The 23,253-nt window shown below is 44.2% G+C and overlaps 1 protein-coding gene across 3 annotated transcripts in view; it reads left to right on the forward strand.

Annotated features, from left to right (window-relative positions):
- The first annotated feature begins 4,620 nt into the window (after positions 1 to 4,620).
- Positions 4,621 to 23,253, forward strand: part of REEP2 (receptor accessory protein 2) — a 37,836-nt gene continuing 19,203 nt past the window's right edge. For all 3 annotated transcript variants that reach the window (XM_066589839.1, XM_066589841.1, XM_066589842.1), the window contains exons 1-4: positions 4,621 to 4,719; positions 12,631 to 12,703; positions 18,801 to 18,877; positions 22,967 to 23,087. In XM_066589839.1, coding sequence (XP_066445936.1) covers positions 4,688 to 4,719; positions 12,631 to 12,703; positions 18,801 to 18,877; positions 22,967 to 23,087 — 303 coding nt within the window. In that variant the 5' untranslated portion in view covers positions 4,621 to 4,687. The remainder of the gene's footprint in view (positions 4,720 to 12,630; positions 12,704 to 18,800; positions 18,878 to 22,966; positions 23,088 to 23,253) is intronic.

The raw sequence follows: 23,253 nt of genomic DNA on the forward strand, positions 1-23,253 counted from the left end.
TATCACATCTTGCATCCAAGCTAGAGGTGGTACAACAGGGTACTAGAGCCTCCATGCCCACCTGTATAACATCTTGTATCCTAGCTAGAGGCGTTACAACAAGGTAATAGAGCCTCAATGGCTGCCTATACCACATCTTGCAGCCAAGCTAGAGGCAGTACAACAGGGTACTAGAGCCTCCATGGTTGCCCATATCACATCTTGTATCCAAGCTAGAGGCGGCCCAACAGGGTACTAGAGCCTCCATGCCTGCCTGTATCGCATCTTACATCCAAGCTAGAGGCGGTAACACAGGGTACTAGAGCCTCCATGCCCGCCTGTATCACATCTTACATCCAAGCTAGAGGCGGTACAACAGGGTACTAGAGCTTCCATGCCCGCCTGTATCACATCTTGTATCCAAGCTAGAGGCGGCCCAACAGGGTACTAGAGCCTCCATGCCCGCCTGTATCACATCTTACATCCAAGATAGAGGCGGTAACACAGGGTACTAGAGCCTCCATGTCCGCCCGTATCACGAAACGTACAACAACAGCACCCAAATGACCCCACTGTCTATAATGGGTCTATCATACTACAGGAAAAAATACTGTAGCATGCTGTGCTATATTTCCTTTTCTTTCCAGAATCCATGACAAAGACTTCCAATGGTATGTCCAATGCAGATGTGTATCTGTCTTTAAAGCGACCCTCCAGGCTTGAAGAAACCAAAGGGGCCAAACAGTTTCTCCGACTATGTGATGCACACTGTGCATAGTATGCATCAGTAGTCTAGGGCCTCACACAAGCACATTTTGGCTGCATATTTGCAGCAAATACGCATGGAACATAATTATTCACTGCGTATTGCATCCCAAAATAGGTGTTGCCGTTTCAAATTAGCATGTAAATGCTTGATAGTGGAATGGCTAATAGGCTGCTTTTATAGCGACAATACACTGCAGTGCCTAAGTAAAGCAGTGTATTATGCTAGTGATCGATTTGTACCTTCAATTTCTCTTGAGGGACTAAAAAATAGTGTAAACAAATTAAATAAAATTTACTTATATATAAATCCCGTGTACAAAAATTGTATCCTGACAAAACACTTGCAAAATGCGAAAAATAGGGGGGGGGGGGGGGGGAAACCCCACGCAGGTATTGCTGTGTTTGTAAAGACCTGAAAAATGAAGTATTATGTAATATATCCTGCACAGTGCGTGACATACAAAATGTAACACAATGCCAGAGTTGCCATTTTTCATCAGCGCATCTTCAAAGAAAGGCAATAAACAGTGATCCAAAAGTCCCATGAACCCTGCACCCAAAACGGTGCCAGTAAAAACCACAAGTCTTCCCACAAAACAAAGACCTTACTTGGCTCTGTTGGCAGAAAACTAAAAAAAATTTGGGTCTTGGAATGCGGCGATGCAAATTGAATTTTTATTTTATTTTCATAAAGTGTTTTTATTGTATAAAAGTAGTAAAAAAATTAAAATATAGAATTCACAGCAACGTAATCATGTGGATCCATAGAATGCGGTCTCCCTCACACAGGCGGTTTGTGCCACGAATAACGCCGCGGCTGGAAAACACCGTCCAGCGTCGAGAGTTTCGAGTGCTGTCTGCTCTATCTTTGGCCATCTAGCACACCTCATCATCCATCACAATGATGGCTACGCTAAGACATGCTGTTGGCTGCAGGGAGATGCGACCAAAAACGAAAAGTAAAATCACTTTGTCGCACTCATGTGTGAGAAGACCCTGAAGATAACGTCATTTATACTGCACATGTAAATGCTGTAAAAAACATGACAAAATTGTTTTTTTTGCCAATCCTATCACTCAAAAAACAGAATAAAAAATGATCAAAAGTCATCTGTACCCCAAAAAAGGAACCAATGAAAACCACCTGTCCCACAAAACATACACACTTATACTGCTCTTTCCATGAAAAAATAAAAATGTTACATAGTAACATAATATGTAAAGCCGAAAAAAGACATATGTCCATCCACTTCAGCCTATTACCAGAGAAAGACAAAAAAACAACAATGAGGTAGACACCAATTTTCCAATTTAGACCAGCTGCAAATGGGCATATTTGCATTGCGGAATCTGGAGTGGGCATCCACCCTGAATTCCACAGCAAATACCATCCACAGCATGCTATGGAAAAAGCGGTTTTTCATCAAATTAATTGCGATTTTCTGCTCGTGGAGGAAAAATCGCAGCATGCTCTATTTTAGTGCAGTGTCCGCATGAATGGCTTCTATTAGAGTCAATGAAAGCCATCTGACCCGCAGCCCATCCGCAATGTTAATATGTCGCCGCGGATTCCGTGTCATCGTCCAGCGACAACACAAGAAAATGTGTACTGTGCATGTCTGACGGCGAGCCGTCCGCACCATACGCGGCACAGATAAAATAAAGAGAAGACAGGTACGCGGGGTCACCAGCCGGGCACAGGGTCGGACTCTACTGCGGGATCCCGCATCTGGAATCTAACCCGGTCGTGTGCCGCCGGCCTTAAGGGCAAAACATTCCTTCCTGACTCCAATCTGGCCATCAGAATAATTCCCGAATGTTATGTGTCTTATAATGAGGCGACAAAAACATGTTTTAGTTTGCGTTGTAGTGTGTATCAGTAGTAACACTAAGGCTGGGGTCTCACGGGACTGTTTCACAGCGGAAATATCGCAGTTTTGTTGCAGCAAAAATCCGCAAGATTTCCGTGGGATAAGCGCTGCTTCAAAACCCGTGGCACTTAGCCGCAGGTTTTGGAGCGGCTTCGCTGAACGCTTTTCCGTTGCAGACGGCTCTCTCATTGACAGGAGCGCGGCCGCAACGGAAAATAAAAGAAATGACATTCTACGTCTCAGGAATCCGCGCCGCAGCGCCGGCTTTGCCGTGACGGATTGTCCACCCCTTGTTGACGAGATTTTTGACAAATCTCGTCCACATGGCTGGCTAATTCCAGGATTAGCGGACGTAGTGAAATTCTGTGGCAAATCCTCCCTGTGTGAACCCAGCCTGAGGCTGCCGGCACACGGCCGGATTTGCACTACAGGCTGAAAAATTGCAGCATGCTCTATTTCTAGGCAAATTCATTGTGGACGGCTTCCATTGATGTCAATGAAAGCCGCCCGACCTGCAGCCCTTCTGCAATCATCATTGTGAAAAGATCGTGAGATCCGTTTAATCGCCCAGAGATGGCGTGGCATTATCTGTACTGCGCTAGCGTGCCTGCTGGCACAACCGCAATACAGATAAGAAGAATCCGGACAAGTACACGGGGGTCACCGGACGGGCGCAGGGTTCAATTCCGCTGCGGGATCCTGCATGAAGAGTCCGACCCGGTCGTGTGCAGGCAACCTAAAAAGTCAAGGCATTGCCATATTCATGCTGATCATTACTTTACCGCATGGTGAAAGTCATAAAAACCAAACCCTAAAAACTATGGAATTTTTTTCACCCTTCCTCCCTAAAAAAAAAGTAATGGAAGTTATTCAATACATTATATAAATGCCAAAAGTGGCGCCATTAAAAATACAACTCGTCTTGCAAAATAACACGCCTTCTGATGTCAAAAACGTACGGCCCTTGCAATGTGATGAAGAGAAAAACAAAAGAAAAATGTAAGTAAATCACTTGACCTTTAAGGTGCCAAATGGGCTGCTCACTAAGGCCGGATTCGCACGAGCGTATTTACGTGCGCATGAATATAGCGTTTTTGTGAAACGAGCGTTGCTTTTTTGAGAGCGCATTGGTGTATTTTACTGAACTTTTTTCAGGCGCAAGGCATGTGCATATGTGTGCAGCAAGATAATAAGCAATTGAAATGGCTAATTAGTCTAGCAAGTTCCAGTTTTTTTTTCCTTCCTCTGGATCAACAAAGGGGGGATGAAACAGGCTGAACTGGATGGACATTTGTGTTGTTCTGGCGCCACTACGTAGTGTTTCACGCATCTCCTAGCGTATTTTATGCATCCTAATTGACGTCTAGGGGCACTTTTTGGGGTGCAAATACACAGGAAAACGGAGCATGCTGTATTTTTTTGCGCAGTGTGAATCCCTGCGTATTACACATACAAATACGCCCGTGCGAGTCTGACCTACAAGTTCTGTAAGACGGGACGGACTCGTCCGCTTGTGGAAACATCTCCACCAAAAATCCGTATTTCTGATGTGTAGCTTGATGTGGATTTCCATCTGGATCCACCAGAATTTGCTGTTGGGCATTCTGTCCCAAAGTCTGCAGGGCTAATTGCGGATTTTGCTGCGGAATCATTCTCTTCCCACATAGAGCGCTGCGGAATCTACCGCAACCTGCGGTACGGAATGTGGAAAATTCCACCGGTGTGAAAGGGGTTAAAAAATGAGTGCGAATCTCTGAACATCATCAGCTGGAAATGCCCCCCACAGGTGGTGGAGGAGGCCCCCTGCCGGCCATCCTCACTGGTCCTCCTCCTGCTCCCAGCCTGATGTCAGCAGCATCCGGGGATTTCTGCCCTCCGACAATAAGTACCTCATCACACCGCAGCCTTTAACAGCCGGCCACACCTCCCGGATTGCTGCAGAGACTTTGCCTTTACGGATTTAACCTGCTCCGGGATTGTAATCCAAGCCTCCTCGGCAGGGAGACGTGAGTCCCGGGCATCCTGTGCTGCTGCTCTGCCCGGGGAGCCCCTGACTGGGCGCCGGCAGGATGGTGTCCTGGATCATCTCCAGACTGGTGGTGTAAGTAGTGTGTGGGGGAGGGGAGGGGGCATCTCTGACAGCTCGTACAGTAGCCATATACTGGCATGGGGATGGAGGGGAGGAGGCTTCTGCAGGAGGGCTGTGTACATAGTGCTGACATGTGTGCCAGGGTGACAAGATGGTGCAATGCAAGGGCCTCATCCATCAGCAGAGGAGTCTGTCTGTGTTCTATCTATCTATGTATCTGATATCTATTTCTGTAATCTATTATCTATTTACCTATCTGTCTCTATAATCTATATATATCTCATATCTATTATCTGTCTCTCTCTCATATCTAATTATCTATCTATATCATATCTACAGTATCTATCTTTCTATCTCATATCTACCTATCTATTTATCTCATATCTATCTATCTGTCTAATATCTATCTCTATAATCCATTTATCTATCTTCCAGCTATGTTATGTCTATCACTATAATCTATCTATATATCCATTTCTGTAATCTATTATCTATTTACCTACCTGTCTCTATAATCTATATATATATATATATCATATCTAATTATCTATTTATTTATTTATCTATATCATATCTACAGTATCTATCTATCTATCTCATATCTATCTATCTATCTATCTATCTATCTATCTATCTATCTATCTATCTATCTATCTATCTCATATCTATCTATTATCTATCTAATATCTATCTATCTTTCTATCTATCTCATATCTATCTATCTATTATCAATCTAATATCTATCTATCTATTATTTATCTATGTACCTCATATCTATCTATCTATCTTCTATCTCATATCTATCTATCTATCTCATATCTATCTTATATCTATCTATCTACTATCTATCTCATATCTATCTCATATCTATCTATCTATCTACTATCTATCTATCTATCTATCTATCTATCTATCTATCTATCTATCTATCTATCATCTATCTATCTATCTATCTATCTATCTATCTATCTCATATCTATCTCATATCTATCTCATATCTATCTATCTATCTATCTATCTATCTATCTATCTATCTATCTATCTATCTATCTATCTCATATCTATCTATCTATCTCATATCTATCTTATATCTATCTATCTATTATCTATCTATCTGTGTTATATCTATCTGTCCATCTAATGTCTATCTCTATAATCCATTTATCTATCTATCTTCTATCTATGTTATGTCTATCACTATAATCTATCTACGTATTTTGCTCTTTTTGCCCCCCTCCCCCCACAAGGTGTGTTCATTTGCACATGGCAAACAAAAATGCACAAATATAAATTGCTAATGAGTTCCAGATGTGTTCTTTTTCCGGCGGAGTTCCGCAGTGTTTCACGCATCTCCTTGCGTATTGTTTGCGCATCCTCATTGGCTTCTATGAGGACCTCTGGTGCGCAGACACACAGAAGAATAGAGCATGCACTATTTTATTTTAGATTCTCTCAAAATACAGAAATGTGAATGAACCCATTGAAATCAATGGGTTCTATTCTCAGCGTATTGCGCACACAAATACGCCTGTGTGAAGGCAGCCTTAAGCATATACAGATAACAGGGATATTGCCTGTGGCAACCCTTCGCACGTGTGCCATGCAGAGAGGCTTCTGTACGTACCGTCAGCGGACTGCATACTGGATTGATATCAGCGCCAGGATTCACGTTGCACCAGAGGCGTAACTTGAAGCTCCTGGGCCCCAATGCAAAACCTGTAACAGGGCCCCCAAGTATAACTCTTTATTCATAGTACTGGGCTCCATATATGGAGTAGAGAGGCCTTATGGGCCCCCCAAGGCTCCTGGGCCCGGGTGCAACCGCATCCCCTGCATCCTCTATAGTTACGCCCCTGCGTTGCACCATAAATGGTCAAATTGGCAGAAAGCCTCTGGAGGTCAGTAAATCCTTTGCACATGTCTACTACATCCGTCTCCTGATCTGTCTTCATGTATTGTGCCGGTATCTGACCGCTCAACACCACAGATACATTCTGAGATCCAAGACATTACTATAATGTGGATATGGCTTTAAGAATCCCAGCCGTCAATAGACTGAATGAAGGAATTACTGTGTTCTTGGGAGATGGTCTTCTCCTTGCTCCTGTGTCCCAAGGACAATCGTGTTAGCATGGAAACATATATCCAGATCTCTGAAACTTTGTCAAAGAGAAAGTATCTATGTTGCCCATATCAACCAATCACAGCACAGCTTGCATTTCTCCAGCACATTGCCCGAAATAAGAACTGCACAATGATTGGTTGCTATGGGCACTCTCCCGCATAGTGTGTTCCCCCATAATACAGGTGACAGATGCTGTTCCTCGTAATGCCCCTATGTCAGACCTGAACCTCCAGATCACATTTTATGGGGGGCAAAGTGGCAAAAGAGTCAATCTCTCCTAAGAAGTAGACTATTAACCCTTTCCAATCCACTGTCTGACGTCTAAAGACATTCTGATTAAAGGCTGTCAGAAAACATCCGGCAGGGTATTCTTACTGTAGATTACTGGCCACTCTGTTGTTGGGGGGCCTCTCCAGCATGTCCCATACTGCAGTACTGGCTCTAGCCAGCAGATGGTGCCATTGTATAATGGCAGAAAGAGAAAGCCCCCTAGGAAACCCTGAATCCAAAATTGGATTGCAAAGGGTTAAAAGTTCCTTTATGTTCCATGTACATTCACACGGGCGATTGCGATATCCGGCCAAGAAACTCGGTCCGATGTCAGGCTTGCCAACATGCATTTTTTACAGGGAAGCATTTTTGATTCAAAATGTGGAATTGCGCTCCTCACGCAGCGCGCTTCACGTGCGTGATACGAACGCAAGTATTTCCTATTGACTTCAATGGGAATCATTGCACTCGCATACACATTGTACAGCATGCGAGTGACATGCACTGACTTTTGAGGTCCCATTGAAAACAATGGGCGAGGCGTTCCGCGGGAACGCCCAAAGATAGAATGGGCTGCAATTTTTTTTTCCTGCTGCGAGGAAAAAAACGTGCTTGTGTGAATTAATCTATTTAATTATGATTGGTAGAGGTCTCACCGCTGTGAACGGGGGATCCCGTGCCCCCCTATTCTTGTCACTGTGGGGTCGCTTCTCCCACCCACATAGACGTCTTACTAAATGTAGGTCATTGCACCATGCATGTGTGACCTTTGCTTCATTTAATCTCCTACTCATTGCGGAGGGTGCAGTAAGGAGGAGGGGGGACACGGGAACCCCGTTCTCAAGATTGGTAGGGTTCTCAGCGTTGAGACCCCCAGCAATCATAAAGTTATTTCCTATCTTGTGGATATGGGGATAACTTTAGATTTTGGGATGGCGCCTTTAATATTGAATCCTCAGACCTCCAAGTAGTCCGTTGTAGTCATCAAACCTAGAAATATCATTAGATGCCCTACATGACATGTGCCATCATGCCAACAACTACCCCTAAGCAGCGACAGCTCTTCTCCTTCTGTAGATGATGCGGAAACACTTGCTGGAATTAATTGGCTGTAGGTGACCCACTTTCACGGCAGCGTGTCGCTGCACTGATTCCCATGTATAATGGACTGTGTCTTCTGCTACGTGACACTGTGTCTTATACAGGAGGGGATGAGGCTTTACAGAACTGCTAAGCAATTTCCAAATTTGATGAAAAAATAGTTTTCCCGCCCGGACAAACCATCACCATGTGCCCTATTAGGGCCTATGAGTATGATAGAGAGGGGCTGATTGCATCCTACACTTTCTATCCCTAGATGTTTGTGTATTCCTATTTAAGGGCAACATTGTAGCAATTTTTCCAACAATATTGATAGGATATGCCATCATGGTTGATTATGTAAGTCCATGTTATGGTGGCTGGTTGCAACCAACTGCGTCCTGTAGCTCCTCCGGCTATTGGTTGTGGCTAGCTTTGTGTCTGGTGCGGCTGACCCACCTCTTTAAGGGCTAGCACATACACCCAGCTTTTCCATCCCTGGCCAATCCAGATAAGCCTCTAGCTATTTGAGGTACCCTTTCCCGCTGGGAGGTGCCTTGACATTAAGGGCTCATTTCCATTAGTGCTTATCCTCCATTTTAGCTTTCTGTCTCTTTATTCCATTTTTGAAGCTGAGAGACGGAATTAAAACAGAACTAAATGGTTCCATTTTTACCACCATACATTTCAATGGTTTTCCCAAGTGGAAATCTTTCCATTTGCTTCCATTCTTTAAGTTTCCATTTTTTAAACCCAACCAATAGCGCAGTCTGTTTGCTTTCAGTTTTTAAGAACTCCATTGAAATCAATGGTGGTAAAAATGCAACCATTTAATTTCCTTTTAATTCCCTATCGGTTCCAAAAATAGAGACACGAAAAGCCAAAATGGAGGATAAACGGTAGCGTGAAATGGTTCTTGTCTGGTATGCAAAGTTGTGCGCTTATTCTGACTGACTTCTGATTCGTTCCAAGTCTGTTCTACAAAGCTCTCCCGTCTCCTCCATTGTCTCGGGGCCATGCTACAGCTGCCTGCCCCGAACCTGGCTTATTACTGTACATTGTTACACAGGACCTGGCCTGACCTAGGTCTCTGTCACAACCGCATCTCTGCCTGCTCCTCCAGTACCATGCTACGGGCACCATGACCAATGTGCATCAGCATTCACAACACTGAGACTACTCCTAGAGTAACAGCCTGGAGGTCCCTGCAGCAAAGTCAGATCCTGATTGGTAGGGTTGGCACAACCTTAGTACTTGTCCTAATATATACTGGGACCCAGACATGGCTCCACAGTGCAGCCTTAGTACTTGTCCTAATATATACTGGGACCCAGACATGGCTACACAGTGCAGCCTTAGTACTTGTCCTAATATATACTGGGACCCAGATATGGCTACACAGTGCAGCCTTAGTACTTGTCCTAATATGTAGGGGACACAGACATGGCTGCACAGTGCACTCTTAGTACTTGTCCTAATAAGTAGGGGACACAGACATGACTACACAGGGCACCATTAGTACTTGTCCTGATATATAGGGGACCCAGACATGGCTGCACAGTGCACTCTTAGTACTTGTCCTAATATGTAGGGGACCTAGACATGGCAACACAGTGCATCCTTAGTACTTGTCCTAATATATACGGGGACCTAGACATGGCAACACAGTGCATCCTTAGTATGTGTCCTAATATATAGGAGACCCAGACATTACAACACAGTGCACCCTTAGTACTTGTCCTAATATATAGGGGACACAGACATGGCTGCACAGTGCACTCTTAGTACTTGTCCTAATATGTAGGGGACACAGACATGACTACACAGTGCACCCCCAGTACTTGTCCTAATATGTAGGGGACACAGACATGCCTACACAATGCACCCTTTGTACTTGTCCTAATATATAGGAGACACAGACAGGTATACACAATGCACTCTTAGTACTTGTCCTAATATATAGGGGGCCCAGACATTTTTACACAGGGGGGTGAGAGCTATGTATACACCTCTAGTAGGGGCTATTTAGCGTAAGGGAGCATTTCTGCACCCAGACTCACCTATCTACATCTCCTCCATCGCACATCCTCAGCCTCCACGGTCCTCAATCATCGAGGGTTTGCCACCGTATAGTCCAGCCATGTCGCCCAAGAGGGGGACTTAGTGACTAATCTGTGAGAATAAGTTTCTTCTAAGTGAAAAGTTTGATTCACCGAGTTTCTCACCTCAAGAATAGAGGGAGCTTCTTTTGATCTCCAGTGTCTTGTGGTTGTCAATCGTGATGCAAGAATGATTGTCTGTTCCTTTAATCTAATCTAATCTGCTAATTGCCATCCCTCTTCATCCTGACATGGAAACTACATGTAAACCCCCCATGCAAAGATATTTCTGCATCCACATAATTGGGGCTGGATACAATGGCATTGTGGGCTACATGTTGTGCACCCCTGTGTTAAAGCATCAAATTGTAAGCTCTCATCAGATATCTGCTAGTTCACTCTCAATGTTTGGGTCGTTTTCTTTTGATGTCTATGAACATTTGTATTGCCATGTGTCTGGTGACTGAAGCGTTGAAGTAGTCAATATTTTATTTTTTCAAAACTAACATTTTACGGGAAAATATTTTGTTTTTGGACCCTCATCTAAAGTGTATTTATTTTGTTGATTTAGTTGTAAGCACATTGTATGGTTGGGTTTTCACTTCCATGGCACGTGTATGACGTATAACAGCGTTAATCTGACATGTTAATAGCTGGTTCCCTTTAGGAATGCATTTGTCCAGTCAGCACAATTTTTTTGCTCAATCCCAGAAGCTAATCTATTTATTATTCCAGTAACAGAAGAAAGATTAAGGCTGACAGTCTGTGACGGTCATTCGTTATACTGTTGAACTTTACTGAATGTGATCAGCCAGGTTATATTAGAGGGTTTAATGGGACACCTGGGCTAGTAGAGACTTTGGACATTCATGCAGAATCTACATCACAGAAGGGCAAATATAAAAACAATCATAGAACATGGCCATATACTTATTGGCTCAGGAGGGCAGATAGCTGCATCCCCTCAGCATGCAGGTGGCAGACTACCAAATGAGGGAGCTAATTACACCTGTGAGGGACACCGATGAGACAGCCACTCACGCAGCCTCTTAATATAGAGGGGGGTAGCTGCTTGGTGTATACTCCCGCACAGAGTGGATACAAAGTGGCAGACCATTTTGATACATGTAGTGCACCATGCAGAGCAGCAACCTATTAATGACGTCATAATAGTTTGGCGGACTGCTCTGCACCTCAAAAAGTGAACCACATTGGTACTGCCACCCTGGGCTCCCTGGCCGTTTTAAAGCCACACTGCCTGTGAATAATAGATACAAGGTAAATGCAAGGTAATAGTTGGATATTGGCCAAGATACATCAGCTCACTAACCGCGTTAAGGTTCCTTGCTTATGGTGAGTCCCTACACTAATATAAGTACATCACAGAAGGGGAAATATAAAAACAATCACAGAAAACGTTCAAATACTTACTCACTAAAGAGTGCATATAGATGCATCCTCCTCTCACCATGCAGGTAGCTGACTACCAAATAAGGGAGCTAATTACACCTGTGCAGGACACCGATGAGACAGCCACTCACACTGCCTCTTAATATAGAGGGGGTGGCTGCTTGGTGTACATTCCTGCACAGAGTAGATACAAAGTGCCAGACCTTCTGATACATGTAGTGCACCATGCAGAGCAGCAACCTATTAATGACGCCATAATAGTTGGGCGGGCTGCCCTGCACCTCAAAAAGTGGACCACAATGGTACTGCCACCCTGGGCTCCCCCTGGCGTAGTCCCAGGGTCTGCTACCTGCATGTTGAGAGGATACAGCTATCTGCCCTCCTCAGTCAGTAAATATATGGCCATGTTCTGTGATTGTTCATACAGAATCTAGAATCATGTAAGTTGTATAAAGTGTTTATAAAAAAATCATCTTCATTTTTGGAATGAAATATTTCCTATTTCTAATCAACATGTATATTTGTATACTATATAGATCAAGGTTACTCAACTAATAGGCCTCGTGTGGCGCAGAGTGTTAAGGGAGCAGAAATGTAGTCCTAATTGAACATATCCATAGGCCCCAATTTACCCAACGGAGGCTGGAAAAGTGTTATTTTGGCCTGTGTCAGGCTGGTATACATTGGTATACCTTTTTCTGCTGTATGGAATCGCACAGCTATCATCTATCGGAAGCATCCTTTCTTGGTACAGTATTTGTTGGGAAATCCTCTTGATGTATAACTCCAGTTGCAGCTTGAAAACACCCCAAATTCTTCAAAAAATTAATTTTTACCTTACAGTACGTTAGCATACCTATCAAAGTTACAGTCCGTTCTGATTGACTATATTCCGCTTTACTCTACTTTTATCTATGTTTCTGTCTTTTTATTTTGTAGGTTGCTATTTGGCACTTTATATCCAGCATACTCATCATATAAGGCCGTGAAGACAAAAAATGTGAAAGAATATGTAAGTTTTTCTTTGAATGAATATCCCGTACATGCCTGTTGTCTGCATGCAGCTAATTCACATTATCCATTTAGTTCGGATTATTCCATCAGCTTTGCAGTCCTGCTACTTGTCACCAGGTCTGTTTTGTCCATGCAATGTATTATAGCCAACCTGTTCTAGAATCCTTTTTTTCTGACCATCACTGTGCTAGTTCATTCCATCTCAATGTCTTATGCTGCGTTCAGGGATTTATCTGCAGGTTTGATAGTTTTTAAATGTTGCTAAATTTGAAATGATCTAAATGATCCAAAATCATGACCTTTATAATAGTATTAGGTTTAAAGGGAACCTGTCAGAACTTTTTACTAATGTCATAGGAGGCAAGAGGGGTAGACTTTTTGGCAATGCACGCAGCTACAGAGACGGTCTGCAGCATGTGCATGGATTTCTGCACATGGAAAAAACTTGGAATTCTGATGCGTGTGAATTAGCCCGTAATGGGTTTTTGTTCTTATTTCATTAAAGGGAACCCGTCACCTCCTTGCAGCACCATAAACCCATTAACTAAGTTATGGTGCTTTAGGTAGGTGACAGGTTCCCCTTATTCAGGACTATCAGTATGACTAACTCAATATCATCATCAATATCATATCAGTATGGGCCCCCTCCTGGGACATGGTGATGAGCTGTTAAAAGAGGCTGCCTGGTGTTACAGCTCAATCCCATTTACTTGAATGAGACTTAACTGTAGAAAGGCCATGTGACGTTGCAAAATAAACCAAAATCTTGTATAGTGCCAACTGATTCCACTGTGCTTTCAAGTAATTTATTTATTAATTACCCCCCACAAAGCTGGGTACTTATTTTACCAACCTTGGAAGGATGAGTTGACCTTGAGCTGCCTACCTAAACCATGCAGGGATTGAACCTGCAACCTTCAGGTTGTGAGTGAGAGCCTAGCACTTTGCATCACACAAGGCTCTACAAAGAAGAGACAGCGGGGGTGGGATCACGACCCCTACAAACAGTTGATCGGCTGGGGCGCCAAGAGTCAGACCATTGCCAATCTTAAATTTATGACCTATCCTAGCGCTAGGTCATCAGTAATAACATTTCAGAAACCCTTTCAGGTGGTTTCACAAAGCACTACTGTGAAAAATTGTTCTGCATTTTGTGCATTGCAAGACAAACAAATCTTGTGTGAGTATGAACCCCATTCTTTTGAATGAAGTCATATACAGAAGGACTTATTCCCACAAGCGTATATCGGTCAGCGTTTTCACGGCCCTCCGATATACGCTTCCATCTAAGCAGTCCCCCCTTCGCTCTCTGCCTCTCTCCTCCACTCCTGCATTTGCAAAGGGAGGAGGCGGGACGGGGGTGGGGCTAAGCTTTGCTCTGTCCCACCCACTCCCATTTCTGGCTATGGACAAGGGACGCAGAGGGGGGGGGGCTGGAGCTTAGGTCTGCCCTCGTCCCGCCCACTCCCATTGCAAACCACTCAGAGGGGAGGAAAGAAGCAGAGAGCTGGTGAGTGGGAGGAACAGCGTATATCGGACGGGCGTGAAAACTCGGCCGATATATGCACATCTGAATAAGCCCTAAGCAACATGTCCTATCTTCTTGCGTTTCTCGGAAGGCATTCCCTATTGATTTCAATGGGACCTTTAACCCCTTTAGTGGCATGCCTGGAAAATCTCCTAAAAATCAGTGTTGAAATATGCTGAAGACTACTTAAACCTGCCACTGAAGGGGTTAATGCATTGCATGGCTCTTGCATACCATGTGAGTGCAATGCGACATTTCCCATTGAAATCAATAGGTAACACTTTTGATCCTCTATCGTGTGTTAAACCCGCACAAGTGGATCGGGAATCTCACAAATGCTATTCAAGGCATTTTTGCTTGAAAAATTATTGTTTGTCTTCTTTGGAATTATAAATCTTATCACTAAACAGAAAATGTAAGCTTATTAATAACCCATTATAATGAAAATCAGTGGCCCTTATTTAGCAGCCAAAATCAATGCAACATACATGCTGTCTGCCTAACAGCACACCACAGCTCATTACAGCCAGACAGGATGAAGACCTGATGACAACATATCACAGCTCATTCACTCCTCTTAAGTTATGATGCTACTAGAGATGAGCGAATATACTCGGCCACGCCCCTTTTTCACCCGAATACCATGATTTTCGAGTACTTCCGTACTCGGGCGAAAAAATTCGGGGGGCGCCGTGGGTGAGTAGGGGATTGCAGCGGCGAGTGGGGGGGAGAGGGAGAGAGAGAGGGCTCCCCCCTGTTCCCCGCTGCTACCCCCCGCGCCGCCACGCCTCCCCCTGCCGCCCGGCGCCCCCGAATCTTTTCACCCGAGTACTGAAGTACTCGAAAATCGCGGTGCTTGATCGAGTAATTACTCGAAACGAGTACGTTCGCTCATCTCTAGATGCTACACATTTTAATATAATAATCACATCAGGGGTCTAATGTGTTATCATTCATCCTTCCTTCATTGTTATCCATCCTTCAGTAATTAGTATGGTGCCATTAGAACAGAACAACAGGTAGGACTAGTATAGTCCTGAGACTAGCTAATAAACATTCAGCCAGTAGACTGACTGCTCCCTGTAATACTCTATTAATGGTGCAGAGAATGCACTAGTGTATAATATCAGCCAGTAGACTGACTGCTCCCTGTAATACTCTACTAATGGTGCCGAGAATGCACTAATTTATAATATCAGCCAGTAGGCTGACTGCTCCCTGTAATACCCTAATAATGGTGCCGAGAATGCACTAGTGTATAATATCAGCCAGTAGACTGACTGCTCCCTGTAATACTCCACTAATGGTGCAGAGAATGCACTAGTTTATAATATTAGCCAGTAGGCTGACTGCTCCCTGTAATACCCTAATAATGGTGCAGAGAATGCACTAGTGTATAATATTAGCCAGTAGACTGACTGCTCCCTGTAATACTCTACTAATGGTGCCGAGAATGCACTAGTGTATATCAGCCAGTAGACTGACTGCTCCCTGTAATACTCTACTAATGGTGCCGAGAATGCACTAGTGTATATCAGCCAGTAGACTGACTGCTCCCTGTAATACTCTACTAATGGTGCAGAGAATGCACTAGTGTATAATATTAGCCAGTAGACTGACTGCTCCCTGTATTACTCTATTAATGGTGCAGAGAATGCACTAGTGTATAATATCAGCCAGTAGACTGACTGCTCCCTGTAATACTCTATTAATGGTGCAGAGAATGCACTAGTGTATAATATCAGCCAGTAGACTGACTGCTCCCTGTATTACCCTATTAATGGTGCAGAGAATGCACTAGTGTATAATATCAGCCAGTTGACTGACTGCTCCCTGTATTACCCTATTAATGATGCAGAGAATGCACTAGTGTATAATATCAGCCAGTAGACTGACTGCTCCCTGTAATACTCTATTAATGGTGCAGAGAATGCACTAGTGTATAATATCAGCCAGTAGACTGACTGCTCCCTGTATTACCCTATTAATGGTGCAGAGAATGCACTAGTTTATAATATCAGCCAGCAGACTGCTCCCTTACTAGCTGAGATACCTGCCTTTCAGTGCAGTTCAGTGCGACTTCATCTTTCTGAATAATTGTGATTACAACTGTAGAAGCTAAATGTTCCAGCATTCAGCAAACCGATACATTGATTGATACATCGTAGTGATATTTGTTTGAGCAATTGTACCGAAAGTTGTAGAAAGATTTTTACGGTTTTTGCTCATATATTTCAACTTTTCAGATGTCAGCAGTGTCAGCTGCCTTCACACCTGGTTAGGGCTTTTACCCACTAGCGTTTTTTTCAGTGGGACTTTCTAATGTTAAAATTGCATCGCACAAAAAGCGCAAAATCGCAGCATTAAAAGAAACGCTAGTGGGTAATAGCTCTTAGGGTACAGTTCAGAATTTGCACCTCTCTGCTCTGTTTTTGGAGGTGAGAGACTGAAATCATTTTACGAATGAGACTCGCCCACTTAAGTCACTTGGGAGAGAAAAAAACAGGCAGCACAAAAAATGCCATCCATGTGCAGTCCATGTGCCATTCGTGTGCAGTCCATGTGGCATCCGTATGCAGGCCATGTGCAATACGTGTGCAGTCAGTGTGCCATCTGTGTGCAGTCCATGTGGCATCCGTATGCAGCCCATGTGCCATACGTGTGCAGTCCATGTGGCATCCGTATGCAGGCCATGTGCAATACGTGTGCAGTCAGTGTGCCATCTGTGTGCAGTCCATGTGGCATCCGTATGCAGCCCATGTGCCATACGTGTGCAGTCCATGTGGCATCCGTATGCAGGCCATGTGCAATACGTGTGCAGTCAGTGTGCCATCTGTGTGCAGTCCATGTGGCATCCGTATGCAGCCCATGTGCCATACGTGTGCAGTCCATGTGGCATCCGTGTGCAGTCAATGTGGCATCCATGTGCAGTCCATGTGGCATCCGTATGCAGCCCATGTGCCATCCGTATGCAGTCCATGTGCCATCCGTGTGCAGTCAATGTGCCATCTGTGTGCAGTCAATGTGCCATCTGTGTGCAGTCCATGTGGCATCCGTATGCAGGCCATGTGGCATCCGTATGCAGGCCGTGTGCCATACGTGTGCAATCAATGTGGCATTTGTGTGCAGTCCATGTGGCATCCGTATGCAGCCCATGTGCCATCCGTATGCAGTCCATGTGCCATCCGTGTGCAGTCAATGTGCCATCTGTGTGCAGTCCATGTGGCATCCGTATGCAGGCCATGTGGCATCCGTATGCAGGCCGTGTGCCATCTGTGTGCAGTCAATGTGGCATCCGTATGCAGGCCATGTGCCATACATGTGCAGTCCATGTGCCATACGTGTGCAGTCCATGTGCCATTCGTGTGCAGTCAATGTGCCATTCGTGTGCAGTCAGTGTGCCATATGTGTGCAGTCCATGTGGCATCCGTATGCAGGCCATGTGCCATACGTGTGCAGTCCATGTGCCATTTGTGTTCAGTCAATGTGCCATCTGTGTGCAGTCCATGTGGCATCCGTATGCAGGCCATGTGCAATACGTGTGCAGTCAATGTGCCATCTGTGTGCAGTCCATGTGGCATCCGTATGCAGGCCATGTGCCATACGTTTGCAGTCCATGTGGCATCCGTGTGCAGTCAATGTGGCATCCGTGTGCAGTCCATGTGGCATCCGTATGCAGTCCATGTGCCATCCATATGCAGTCCATGTGCCATCCATGTGCAGTCAATGTACCATCTGTGTGCAGTCCATGTGGCATCCGTATGCAGGTCATGTGGCATCCGTATGCAGGCCGTGTGCCATACGTGTGCAATCAATGTGGCATCTGTGTGCAGTCCATGTGGCATCCGTATGCAGGTCATGTGGCATCCGTATGCAGGCCGTGTGCCATACGTGTGCAATCAATGTGGCATCTGTGTGCAGTCCATGTGCCATCCATGTGCAGTCACTGTGCCATCTGTGTGCAGTCCATGTGGCATCCGTATGCAGGCCATGTACCATACGTATGCATGCCGTGTGCCATCTGTGTGCAGTCAATGTGGCATCCGTATGCAGGCCATGTGCCATTCTTGTGCAGTCCATGTGCCATCTGTGTGCAGTCCATGTGGCATCCGTATGCAGGCTATGTGCCATACGTGTGCAGTCAATGTGCCATCTGTGTGCAGTCCATGTGGCATCCGTATGCAGGCCAAGTGCCATCCGTGTACAGTCCATGTGCCATCCGTATGCAGTCCATGTGCCATCTGTGTTTTTTTAAATACAGAAAAATAGAATTGGGCTAGTTTCAGTCTTTTGCGGACATGAAAAACTCATGGCATACAGAAAAAAGAAACTGATATACGGACCAAATACGGAGGCCACACTGAGCTACACATGTATGAAAAAGGTCAATTCTTTTTGTAGATGTAGCATAGATGTTTTTTTACACAAGTATGCACATCTCCTTATCTTCATATGTTAAAGCTACAGAGTTTTTTTAACCTTCAATTAAAACTCCCTAAATGTGTTGTCCTGCCGTAACACATACTGCTGAGCACTAACTAGAAGAGTAATGTATGGCTTCTTGCAGGTAAAATGGATGATGTATTGGATCGTGTTTGCCTTTTTTACCACTGCAGAAACTTTAACTGATATTATCCTCTCCTGGTAAGTAGCCGAAAATCTTATATCTTCAATGTTTTATTTCCAAAACATTTAGATAATCCACCAATAGGTGAAAGTTTTCGGTCATAAGACCTTCCTCAAGTCTATATAGTGTATCTCACCATAGGCAAAGTCTTGCTGGCCCTACCGTAGTTGGGAAACGTTATCCGTGCATGAAGAAGGAGAGGACAGAGTTTTTTTAGGTATATTAATCTGGGTTAGTCGCCTCTTCCAAGCACCCTGGGCAGAGGCATAACTTGAAGCTTCTGGGCCCCAATGCAAAACCTGGAACGGGGCCCCAACTACCGTGTTTCCCCGAAAATAAGACAGTGTCTTATATTAATTTTTGTTCAAAAAGGTTTAACTTTTTTACATGTATAGCTGCCTGAACACTATTTAAATTGACTCTTTTAGTTATCTGTTAGCAGGGCTTAATTTTGGAGTAGGGCTTATATTTTAAGCTTCCTCAAAAAGCCTGAAAAATCATTTTGCATCCTCAAAAATTCAGGAAAATCATGCTATGTCTTATTTTCAGGGTATGTCTTATTTTTAGGGAAACAGGGTATAATGCTTTATTCATAGTACTGGGCTCCCTATATGGAGAAGAGAGGCCTTATGGGCCCCCTAAGGCTCCTGGGCCTGGGTGCAACCGCATCCCCTGCATCCCCTATAGTTACACCCCTGACCCTGGGTATTTCACAGTGCTGTGTTTTCTCTATTCTGCCGTTTCCAATGGAGATATCAGCATTGCTGTGGTGGTGGATAGTTCACACATTGATATACTATGACCCATGTGTATCAAAAATAGTGTCATTTTAGCCAGTAGTTAGGACTAGTTTCATTTATTGACATAGGTTGCTATAGATGTGTGACTGCATGTGTCCTGTTTGAGAAATCTGTCACAGCATACATCAGTGTCTGAAAATTTCACATTGGCTAAGATTACAGATTTTTTTCTACTCCAAGGTTTGTACAGAATAGATGCAAATATTTAGCAACTTTTTAAAAAATGTGTTTAAATCCCAGCAAAGCAGGTAACCACACCCAGTAGTAACTCAGCTCTTACAAACTGACGCGCACGGTGGAAGGCTGCCTTCACATCTCTGTTGCAACCTCATTTCAGAGATTCCATCACAGATCCTGCGCTTCTTCTTTCAGCAAAATGCCGGGCAGCTTAGCGGAATGGGCTCCATTTGGCGCTGTTTGGTTCCATAATAAGGCCTCATGTCCACTCGAAAAATACAATCCGCGCAGAATCCGTGCGGATTTGCTTTAAATTGTATTTTTTGCATGCAGATATCCACACACATTGCTATCAATATGATAGCAATGTTGCCGATCCGCACGGAATTCGCGGCAAAATGGAGCATGGCGGGTTTTTTTTCCCGCGTGTAAAAACGCAATTCTTTTAAAATGCCATCTGCGGGTTTAAAAATCAATTTAAAGGGGTTGTCCCGCACCGAAACTGTTTTTTTTTTTTTGCATAGGCCCCCCGTTCAGCGCAGGACAAACCCAAGGGATGTGTTGAAATTAAAAAAAATAATTTTACTTACCCAAATCCTTCTTCTTCCAACTTCTTCCTTCTTTTCCTCCAAGATGGCCGCCGGGATCTTCACCCACGATGCACCGCGGGTCTTCTTCCATGGTGCACCGTGGGCTCTGTGCGGTCCATTGCCAATTCCAGCCTCCTGATTGGCTGGAATCGGCACACGTGATGGGGCGGAGCCACGCGCTGCCGCGTAGAAGGGGGCGGAGCCAGAACGCCACTCGTGCCCGGACCGACCAGAAGGGAGAAGACCCTTCTGCGCAAGCGCGTCTAATCGTGCGATTAGACGCTGAAATTAGACGGAGCCATGGAGACGGGGACGCCAGCACCGGAGTGGGTAAATGAATAACTTCTGTATGGCCAATATTTAATGCACGATGCACAAAGTGCATTAATATGGCCATACAGAAGTGCTTAACCCCACTTGCTTTCGTGAGACAACCCCTTTAATGGACCGCGGATGGCCAATGATTCCCTCTGGGCAAAATCCGCTGCGTAATCCGCAACTCCATTTAGCTAGTGGACATGAGGCCTAAGGCTGATCCGTTCGATCTGGGGATTCCCCTTTTATGCTCCCCGAATGGAGCAGGAAAAGAGAACTCCTGACACAGATGTGTAAGCAGCCTAAAAGGCTTAGAATTTTGCCACAATTGGTTACTAAATATGTTGCACAGCGGATCGGTCACTATTTGCACAAAAATGCCCCAAAAGAAAAGGAAATTTTCTGATAAATGTTGGCTTTTATCCATCTACTCTGTCGGCTTTTCCACTGCATTGCCTGCTTGGTCTTCTAGTGAATTTGGAGAAGAGGCACATTAATGTGGTCCACTACCTTGACAGGAAAGTGCACTATTTCTGACTGCATAAATGTGTGTAACTGACTGATATTTTCCAAGAGTATTTGGAAAATGAATTCCCAAGGGTAAAATGTATACGCAGGGCCGTGCTACCACTTCATGGATCATTGGGGATGCTTTTATTAAGCAGTAGAAAACGGACAACTGGCAGTAAACAACTAAAGATGTCTCCGAAAATTCCACAGCCAAGTATTAATCATGTCGGCACATAAAGCAAACTTTAGTACATCATGTCCAAGTAATCCTACCAAGGTCTCCGTGTGGACTCTTATGGCGGCTTTGGTTTAGTGAGGATGCTTTCAGTATCATGGTTTGTTTCAGTCTTCGAGAGCTTTTTGCCTTGCCATGCTGTGGCCATTTCTAGTGCTTTCTTTTTTTCTTTTGGACTCCTCTTACATTGCCCATGTGTCTGTTACCATTTGGTCTATTTTGGCGACCCCTCCTGCGTTTTGCACTACCCATTGGTGGTTCTCTTCACCCCCCATCCCCCTCCATTCCCTCTGTAATTCCTCGCTCCCATATCAGTCTTGTCCTATCTACCCTGTCCTCTTAAATTTGTTATCCAACCTCCATCTAAGGACATCTGGGGAATCCAGTAAGGCTCCAGACATCCTACTGCAGTCAGGATCAGTCAGAGTAGGGTGAGGTCCCTTCTGGACTTCTCCACCTGGTCATCAACTTACTCCGGTACCTCGTACGTCTCCTAGTCTGTCCGTCCTTTTGGTCTATAGAACTAAGTGTCAATTGCCCTTTTTGGGATTGATCAGATGTAACAATGATGTTGTGCAGAGAGCATAACACCTATATTAACTTGATAATCGACACAGGGTATGTAACATCAGCAGGATATTATGCTCCTATATAGATCCAGCGTTATTGGCAACCATATGCAGACTCAACAAACACCGAGAATTGCACTCCCCAATGGGTAACTTTAGTCCGCAAACTCCATCCAAAGGGTATAATGTTTAAAATGTCCAAATGAGATGCATTTCGAAGCTGTGGCAACGCCCTCAAGTAAGAGATATATCTGTTTGAGTCTGCATATGATACCCAAATAGTCAATCTGATGAAAAAAAACTCTTTATGTTGTACTCTTCTGCCATTTTAATTTGTTTGCATGCAATCCAACCAATAGGTGGCGCTGACAAGGTATTGTTCCATCTACCTTATTTGCATATTACCCAGAGGAGCATGGAAGGCCTTATAAGGCTCCTCACTCACCTTCTTCATGCTCATTTTAAGCAGTGATGTTACCCCTCCCGACCCACATCCCAGGCCTCTCACTAGCCAAGCCAGGATCCTACTGCACACTGATGAGGGACAAAAACCTGGAAACAGCTGTCTGTGTATGGGTTCTGTCTTGGTTTTCAATTCCCAATCATTGCTCTAAAAGACCTGTCTAAAGGGTCAGGCATTGATTTAAAGGAATGCTGCCATCCAATAGGTGGCGCTGCAGAGGTATTGTTCCATCTTCCATCAATCAATACACTTTTCATTAAAGCTGAGGCAATGGTATACCAGCATAAAACAGCCAAACATATGACAAAAGGACACACCTTTGGCATACGCGTGAGTGCAGAACAACATCACTGTTGCCTTGCAGTTCTTACACTAGTTCTGGGCCTTTCGCTGTATTTTTTCTTTAACTCTTTACACAGTGGTCATTTTTGTGCTTTTCTTTTTCAGGTTTCCTTTTTATTTTGAGCTAAAAATTGCCTTTGTGATTTGGCTCCTTTCACCCTACACTAAAGGCTCTAGTGTGTTGTATAGGAAATTTGTACATCCAACTCTCTCTAGTAAGGAAAAGGTATGTTTGCCTTTAATGCTGTAGACTTTATTGCTGTTTTGCTGTAACTGACAGTATTGTTTTTTTATTTGTACATGAGTTCATTGGGGCATATTCAAAGGTTCATTAAAGGGAACCAGCACTTTTTTTAATGTACAGAATAGGCGTTTCTAAGTATTTTCACAAT

This window comes from Eleutherodactylus coqui, chromosome 2 (genome assembly GCF_035609145.1).
Source record: "Eleutherodactylus coqui strain aEleCoq1 chromosome 2, aEleCoq1.hap1, whole genome shotgun sequence".
Taxonomy (NCBI): Eukaryota; Metazoa; Chordata; class Amphibia; order Anura; family Eleutherodactylidae; genus Eleutherodactylus; species Eleutherodactylus coqui.